The following is a 9,669-nucleotide window of genomic DNA, read 5'->3' on the forward strand; positions in this document are numbered from 1 at the left end:
CCTTCACGACATGGCGGCGGCGGCAACAACAATACTACAGCGAGAATAAAAGTTATGCCTTCTTTCTTTGCGTGACCATTTGGGTGGCGTTATGCAAATCTTCCCACATCGTGATGTAGACATGTGGGGGCGTGTTAGAACGAGCCGTTTTAGGTATGCATGGTTGACTCTTAACTTTTATAAAGAGTATCTCTTTGGATTTGAAGACTTTAGTCTTTGCAACTTTACAGATCTTCTTTATGCACCAAGAGCTTGTAACACTCCAAAGACAAAGAAAAAATTGAAATCGCATCATTTGACCCCTTTATGTTTTCCATATTCTCTTTCCAAACTTTCCAAGTTACATTGTCAACCAGTACCCATCAATTCTTTTTCTCCATCTGCAGCACATGGAAATGGAAATGCTCTGGCCTAGAACTCAGGCATTTCATGAGAAGGGCAAAAAATTGGGATGCACTGGAGCTAGAAATCCATTAATCCTCACACCTGTAGTGTCTCACCCATATGTAGGTCTTGAGACGGCCCATGGGAGAACTGATGGATAACTTGGCACTTGTGGAAAATACTTGCCAGTTGTGGCAAATATGATTCTGCACATAACAGAATAAATATTAAATAACTGTTTAGCAAGAGACCACATAAAATGTATAAAGCAGGGCTGTCCAAACTCGGTCCTGGAGGATCGGTGTCCTGCAGAGTTTAGCTCCAACTTGCCTCAACACACCTGACCGGAAGTTTCTATGTCTAGTAAGAGCTTGATTAGCTGGTTCAGGAGTGTTTAATTAGGGTTGGAGCTAAACTCTGCAGGACACCGGCCCTCTAGGACCGAGTTTGGACAGCCCTGGTATAAAGCATCTCTGACTACTTCCAAACAAAAGGTAAAGCTTATTAATATTTAAGTTTATTTTGAGGTCTAAACTGTATAGTGTTCCAGATAACAGAGCATGGGTATGAGGATATTGGGGGACTTGCTAATGGACAGCAGGGGGCGCCTGACTTTCAGAGTCAGCCCCTAGGGCCACACCAATATTATAAACATGAGATACATTTTTAAACAGTGACCATTTTCAGTTAAATAATTCCCAGGAATCCTGTCCTAACAAAACAATGTCATAGTCATCAAAAACTTAAGGCAAGAGAGTGTTCAGATGCTTCACTTGCTTTTGGTGTTGTGGTAGATATTGTGTCATTAAAATGTTTCATTGGAATGAATGAAGGAGGGCCCCTCAAGGTGATTTTCGATCAAAGTATCTCAACATTAAATTCAATCATTTTTATAAAGCATAACACATGCAATCAAAGGAACTCCACTGGCTCATCTGCTTCCTAAATCCCAGTGTTTGTTTTGTGTTGTTGGCTTATACACAACTTGCTGCAAAAAACGACAGTCCCAAGAGTCTCCCTTAGTGCCTTGAGATGACAGATTGAGCGTTAAAGGCATGAAGCTCCGGAGGCGTATGGGGGAAGTAGGGCATGGCAACTGCGAGGGCGTTTCATGCACGTCATCTACTGAAGGAGTATGAGGTCTAGACCTGCGCAGGCTCTTCACTATGACATTTAGATCAAAACAACACCATATACCTAATGACTCAACCAATCTTAATTATAACCTTAGATTTGACTGGTCTAATTTGCAAATGCTGAGGCCATGAAAATGCCTGTCATCAAATTCAAAACTGAACGAAAAAAAAAAAAAAAGCAAGTCTTTCAATCATCAGATTTTGATGATATGACATGTTATGGAAGTTCTGGAGATTTCATTTTTCTCCCCAGTAGATATTCTACTTCCTGAGGGTGTTGCCAAGATGGCTGCATGAACTGACTTGCCTTAAAAGGACTTTTCTAGTTTGGCAGGACTGTGGATTGGTGAAATGTTTCACTGAGCTGTGAGACTTCTTACCGAGAGTGTCTTTCAGGTTCTTCACTAGAGAGGTTTTCTTCAGACTGTTTTTGCGCTCCACGTAATTAGAGGGGACGAAGCCGGTGTGGTTGGATGCGTTGCGGACTCTCCACCAGGTCTTGGAATCATCCAGCAACCACAGGCGTTCGTTCTTCCGGATGTCCAGTTCCTGGTCTTGCTGAGCTGTGTAGTCCCACTTGGCTATAACAATCACCTCCTCTGTCATCTTTCATCGAGTCCCACTGCCAAAACAGAGTGAGAAAAAAATTATATAAAAGATTGTAGAAGAGCTAACTCCATAAAAAACTTTCGAGAACCTAAATAGTTTAATAAATGACAAACTGACCAACTATAGCATTCATTAAGTGCCAAGGAAAATGTACAGATATGACTGAAAACTCAAAATTGTATTACATTTGTCCTTAAAGGGACAGTTCACCCAAAAATAAAAATTACCCCATGATTTTCTCACCCTCACGGCATCCTAGGTGTATGTGACTTTCTTCTTTCAGACAAATCCAATCTGAGTTATATTCAAAAATTGTCCTGGCTCTTCCAAGCTTTGTAATGGCAGTGAATGGATGTTATTTTTCAATAGTCCAAAAGAAGTCCAATAAAGCACATCCATCCATCATAAAAAGAATCCCACACGGCTCCAGGGGTGAATAAAGGCCGCCTGAATCGAATTGATGCATTTTTGTCCATATTTAAAACTTTATAAACCGTAATCTCTAGCTTCCGCTAGAGACGTACATGTCATACGCGCGTTTGCAAAAGAAAGCCGTTTCAGCGGATGACGTAGGACGTAGGCATAGCGTAAGCTCCGGTGAGAAGTGATGAACACGGAAGAGCAGAGGAGAGAGCAAACAAAACAATGGTCACGAATTAGATGTACAAAACGAGGATTTGTAATGAAATATATTTTCTTATATTTTGACTTTGTTAAACTTTGTTTCCTTTGCACCTGTAAAAAAAACCTTGGCTCTCACGACATTAGCATATTTTCACCGGAGCTTACGCTACACCTACGTCATTCGCCAGCGTTCAACAACGTTCTGTTGATTACATAGCGTACGACAGTATAAAGTTTTAAATATGGATATTTTGCTTACAATTATTTTTCTTATTTTTCTTGCATCGATTCGCTTCAGGAGGCCTTTATTTAATTTGAATTACATTTATTTTTTATTCTTTATTATTTATTTAACTCATTTTGGATTCGTCTGAAAGAAGAAATTCATATACACCTAGGATGGCTTATATATATATATATATATATATATATATATATATATGTGTGTGTGTTTTATTTATTTGCAAATATGATCTATTCTTAAGCAATATTCTCATCAGTTTTCTATCAGCTGTGACATATAAATCTGCGTGTTTTTTATATTTTATCCAAGGTCTTTTTTTTTTCCTTTATAGAGGGCATTTTCCTACTAATCTCATTAATACTTTAATTTCAAATTCTTACATTTGATCTACAAATTCAATTATAATAATGTGATTACCTATACGTTATCAAATTAAATCATTTACACTGAAAAATACAACTGCATTAAATAATATTACGAGATTATTTTAAATATTTTTGAATATACAAACAAGAAATTATGGTGGAAATGATACTTTTCAACTAAATTAAAACGCCAGTAGTGAGCGTTTAATGAGTGAGTCATTGAATGGTTCATTCAAATGATTCGTTCAAACGGCAGATTCATCAGATGTCTATGCATGGGCGAATGAATCAGCAATGAATCGGCTGGTTGCTGTGAGATGCACTGTTTTTCCGCCTAAAATGTAAGTGACCTAATATTATTGTATTTGCTTGAACTTATAGAACTGTTAAACAGTAGTAATGGTGAAAATGTTGTGTGATGTTGCCTAACTAACTGTATTTTAAATATAAAAACTTTCCATTTTGAATTTTTACCTCAGGATGCTGAGTTTCTTAGTGTTGTGCATTTTGATTTCTCCTGGAGAGGCTGCGTGAGCTTCGCCTTAGCAGCGCAACCTTATTCCGTCAATAGATGCATTATATACAGTAGCTATATCCACTATTCGCCACTTACTCTAAATGTAATAAAATCAGAATAATACTTGCATTTTGGTGTTTACATAGTTATTTTTGGTTACTGATGTTTTTATCACGTTACTTGTCTGGCGTTAATGAAGCGTTAATGTCGAGCCCTGGAGTCTATGTGCCGGGGCTCAGCCCCGGATGGCCCAGGCCCAATTTAAACCCTGTTCTTTACCACTCCTTTAGTGTTTGTCTATAAATGTTATTTATAGACACACTTACTGGGTCTTCGTGAATGCAATATTACCCTAGACTAAGCCTCAGGCAGCACACCAACAGACCGCCCACTGTATATCCACTGACCATCTGATGCGTATTGCACATAAAACTGGCATGCACTATCAAAATGCACATCAAAACAAAAACTGTGTTTCAGATGGTCTCCTTCTAACTGAATGGGAGCTTCTTGGCCAGCGTAAGCTGCAGTGTGGACCAGACCTTATGTTTAAATCAAACATCTGGCAACACAAGACTAATTTGACCTGTGAATTATGGGCTCTAAACTCAAATGCAGATAAACACACCGTAAATTGATCTACAGAGGACAGAGCAGCCACAGCTTCTTTTACCTGTTTTATGTCTTTAATGAGGCGACAATTCTAATATTAACACCCATCACACTGGAGCACATAACTCATGAGATGCCTCCCACACACAATTACACCACATAAAGGATTTCATTACCTCTGGTGAGATTTTGAGCTGTATTTCATAAATGCAAATTTGCCAGCTCAAAGGCAGAGCTCGTTTTCTTTAAAAGCGGTCGTTAAATGACAGTTCAATTAGGAAAGAGGCTGGCCATGACAGTACAGCAGCTGGATAGAAATGTCCTTGTGCTTTAAATCAATCATTCCACTCTGCTGGCTGCGAGCTTCGGGTTCATTCATTACCTGAAGCACATGACCTCACTCGCTGTGTTTCGGTAAAGGGCGGGAAAGAGAGCCACGGAGAACAAGGAGCTGCTAAACGAGATTCTCCATCAGGCAAAAACAAGGGAGGAAGGGAAAAAAGGTGGGGAGAGCAGGCCAAAGCTTGTCTCTGAACACTTTGTTGAAGAATGCAGATAGGTAAGAAAGGCAAAGATGGAAGACATGGTGATAGGGATGATCAATACTAAAATCTGTTATCTAATATTTTGGCATAGATACTAAATCGACACCATATTCATTATCATTATCATTATCATTATAAATAAGTTGATACTAACAGCACATGCAACAAATAATGCAACATGTGTCGGTTAGCTAATAATAAGTATCAAAGCTTGTCAATGGATTCAATAAATTGCATCGCTGTTGTTGTAATGTATTGGGAAGCCAGAATGAGCATCCATCAACAGAAATATATGTTAGCCGAACCCTGTTTGTTTTACGTGTTATTTATAGCAAACCATATGACAGATGATGCGTTGTCAGATTTAAGTTGAACCGTGGTGCTAGCGCGTGCCGAACCGTGTGTGGAGAACCATACGTTCTATTTTTTTCCGCAAACCGTTCCACCCCTAATCCCTACACATAATCTGCTTGATTAAAGATTCTAGTACACTAACAACACATTTCTCACCTTATGGTTGAGTTTGAAGCTAGAATGATGTTGTCAGATTTAAGTTGAACCGCGGTCCTAGCGCATGCCGAATTTTTTTCCGCGAACCGTTCCACCCCTACCATCGAGTATAGAAAAACGTCTCGTCGTTCGGTACCAAATTTCGATACCTAAGGGGTTAATTTCATCAGCGTCAGTGAGCCAATAAGTGGCGCAGATCGATCAGTGTTTGACATTTCGAGCGATTCGAAAGCGCACGGAGCAGTCTGCTCTCTTGGTACTGTAATACACCGATCGGTCTGCAAAGTCATTCCGCGTCAAGTCGAACACACCTACTAGTTTACACCGGTTACACTCAGAGATGTGGCGCACACGTAATTGATTTCATAAAATTGGTATCGAAAAAAAGTATAGTTCAGGAACCGTATCGAAGTGAAGGTATCGGTATCGATATCGAAAATTTTTGAACGATACCCAGCCCTACCTATTAATTACTCACCCTCATGTCGTTTCAAACCTGTAAGACCTTTGTTCATCTTCGGAACACAAATTAAGATATTTTTGATGGAATCTGAGAGCTGTCTGACCCTGCATAGACAGCAACACAACTGAAATGTTCCCAAGTCCAGAGACGTAGCAAGGAGATCTGTAAAATAATCCATGTGACATCAGGGGTTCAACCGTAATTTTACAAAGCTACGAGAATACTTTTTGTATGCAAATACTTTTGATTCTTTTTTTTCTTTCTTTTGATTTTTTTCTTGAAGATGAACGAAGGTCTTACGGGTTTGAAATGACATGAGTAATTAATTAAATACATTTTCATTTTTGGGTGAACTATCCCTTTAAGAGAGGGTGGAAGATGATGTTATATACAGTATACATAGGCCTACATATGTATGTATGCATGTTATATGTGTGTTTGTGTGTGTGTGTGATATACTATTTAATTTAAAGAAGCAATTAAATGTATATGTTACATAAGATTTACTATTTACTATTAATATTTACTATTTGAAAATCTATTTGGGGGGGAAATTGATAAAAATTATTATCTGTACAAAACAAAATTAAAGATTTATATTTAAAAGATTTATATTTAGATAAGAACTTCTTGATTCTGTAATCCATGGCATTTTCAAAAAATAAATTGAAAATACAAATAAATGAAAATAAAAACAAGAATAAAAAGGAAGTAAACATTGTAACCAACAGTGCACTCAATAAGTCTGTGTGCATTGGGAATGATATATTCTTTAAAAAATGTAAAAAGATGCTGATGATGCCAAATTTTCCCGATGAATTGCCTTGGCTTCAGCAAACTTCCAAGGGGGCACAGAATAACTTAAAATTATATATATAAAAACAATCCAAACTTTTTTTTAAGTGCTGAAGCACATACAAAGATGAAAATGTAACTGAAATCATATTCCTTTTTTACCCCTCAAAAACAATTTTTTTTATTGACATTATTAAGTTAACACACAGAATCTTGAATCCAACATAATCACAAAAATAAACTGCTTGATAAAAAAATCATTTATCAACACTTCCAGTTTTTTGTTAATAAAAACAAGTAGTGTTGTCATAAATACGGCACAAATACCAGAAAAAAATATCTTTAAATATTGTGTTGAACAATGTGGCCTTTGAGCCAAAGAGGTTGAGAACCATTTATTTAAAGGGAGACACACATGTGAAATTATTAAGAAATATAACTTCTGATAGAGTATGCTGTTATCATACAGTCTTACAAAATAATCTCATTTAAAGCACTGCTGCTAAAGTCATTAAAGCAGCGTCTGTGTATAAATTCATTTCTGGCCCTTAAAGGGTTAGTTCACCCAAAAATTTAAATTGGCTTGTGTTTTACTCACCCTCGAAGCATCCTAGGTGTATATGACTTTCTTCTTTCAGACGAATCCAGTCGGAGTTATATTAAAAATTAGGGATGTACGATATATCGGCCACCATATCGGTATCGGCCGATAAATGCTCATTTTTTCTGTTATCGGTATCGGCCCGATAAGAAAATTTGGCCGATACCTTCGTAATAAACACTTTTCTCTCACTTCCATTATCTGTCATACGCGGAAGGCATTCCGGCGGATGCGACAGCACGTATGCGCAGCGCGCGCGCCTCTGAGATATGCTAGTCTCACGAGTTTGTTTATAGGAGCAAAGGAAGCAAAGTTTCCTTACTTTAGCAAAGGAAAACCAGTCTCCTCTTGGCTTCTATCGAAATTTTTCTTTGCAAATCTTCCGTTTGTACTTTTAATTAGTGACCGGCGATTTGTTTTGTTGTCTCTCTGCGTTCGTCACTTATCACACAACGCCGACATGCTACGTCATCCGCCGGAACGGCTTCCGCGTATGACAGTTGGCGGAAGTGATATAAAAGTGTTTATTACGTTTGAAATATGGATATTTATCTTACAAAAATGCATGGATTCACTACAGAAGGCCTTTATTCACCCCCCGGAGCTGTGTGAAGCACGTTTTATTATGAATGCGCACGCTTTATTTGACAACTTGTGGACTGTTCAACTGCAACACTGCAATGATAGAGCTTGGAATAGCAGGACAATTTTTAATATAACTCCGACTGGATTCGTCTGAAAGAAAAAAGTCATATACACCTGGGATGCTTCGAGGGCGAGTAAAACACAAGCCAATTTTCATTTTTGGGTGAACTAACCCTTTAAGAAACACTTCTGATGGTGTCTGGTGGCTAGCCTAATTATACAGGGCTGTCTTAAGATTGACTAGTCCACTGATTTTGTTAAAACACCCCACCTGGATTTGATTTATAGATCAATTATAGATTTAGTAAAAAAAAAAAAAAAAAAAAATTCTCAAACAATTTTTCAAGCCTTTATGCCTGAAATGCCAAGAAAAAACTAAATGTGCAAGACTAAATGACATTGCATGCAATATTCTGCTGTAGTGAGAACTGATATCAGAACAACTGCCACATTCATCTTCAAAACGGCACTGAAATGGAAAAATTAAGCACAGTGACTGATAACTTGAGATGATGTTTGTAACACCATCTGCTAAGATAAGATCAACAACATAATATGAAAAGAAGCGTATTTGTAGAAAAAAATGGGTGACAGATTTATGGATATCAGTATCTGATATAATCGCACGTCTACTAATTAAGCACTACATTGCTATCATCACTCACTGGTTCTGCAGATCAGAACAGAATCGTGGTCATTGTGTCAGAGGAAGCTGTTAAAGGTCGGCGTCCATCTCTTTCCTCTCTGTCCTCTTCAGAGAACATAGGGAGCTCTCTGTCCCAGCAGCGCGGTGATAGATGGCACTCATTTTGCTAAGCAGAGTCCCGCCCACTGTAATATCCACACAGCTTAGCCCACCTCCTTAATAATCAAGGCTGTTAAGAAGACCGATGGCTCTGCCACGGGAAAGCAGATCAATCCTCAAGGCTCAGCCTTCGTTCAGACGCCGGAAAGCTGCTTGGTAATGATCAATCTTACCCAGCTCACTGTCAGCTTACGCTCACTTACACGTGCAACGGGAAAAGCCTTTTAACCGAGAAGAGACAATTAGCCGGGTTATAAACATTTCTCACCACGGGCAGAAAAACAGTTGTACTCCACTACTTATAAATGGTTCAGACTTGCAAACAGAGTCTGTCTTACATCCGGCGGCCATGATGACTAGTGTACAATGTTTGTGAATACAAGAACCGAAGGAAGCCACTCTCTGACCTTGAATTGATCTATCAAGATGTGTTCCCATAGTCCAGATGCACTTAGCACTCTGAGCCCTGCTCTCGAGGGACTAAAAGCATTTAATACGACTAATACATCCGCTAGGCAAATGTCCAGCTCACATTCGCTTAACCCAACTAAACATGTCTTGCATGCAAAGCAGTTGCCAAATATCAGCTTAAAATGTGCAGATTACACAACAATTCATGTGTTATTTCAATGTAACTCCATTCACTGCAACACACTCAATGTGTTTCCAAATTAAATAAAATTAATCCAAGATTTACATTCTTTTATAGTAATGGTGAAGGGCTGGTTTAAAAGAAACCAGAATTGTACTAATTTTTAGTAATTCAGCAATTAGACCCACACTTTTAATTTTAATTATGCTTTATATATATATA

General features: G+C 38.2%; 1 protein-coding gene across 1 annotated transcript in view; it reads right to left on the bottom strand.

The window, feature by feature from the left end:
- The window catches only part of LOC107676443 (cytoplasmic protein NCK2-like), an 83,248-nt gene that overhangs the window by 21,000 nt on the left and 52,579 nt on the right, over positions 1-9,669 (bottom strand). The window contains exon 2 of the mRNA XM_016470991.1: positions 1,901-2,142. Within this exon, the coding sequence (XP_016326477.1) occupies positions 1,901-2,126 (226 nt within the window). The 5' untranslated portion in view covers positions 2,127-2,142. The remainder of the gene's footprint in view (positions 1-1,900; positions 2,143-9,669) is intronic.

Source organism: Sinocyclocheilus anshuiensis, unplaced genomic scaffold, assembly GCF_001515605.1.
Source record: "Sinocyclocheilus anshuiensis isolate Anshui unplaced genomic scaffold, SAMN03320099.WGS_v1.1 scaffold1126, whole genome shotgun sequence".
Taxonomy (NCBI): domain Eukaryota; kingdom Metazoa; phylum Chordata; class Actinopteri; order Cypriniformes; family Cyprinidae; genus Sinocyclocheilus; species Sinocyclocheilus anshuiensis.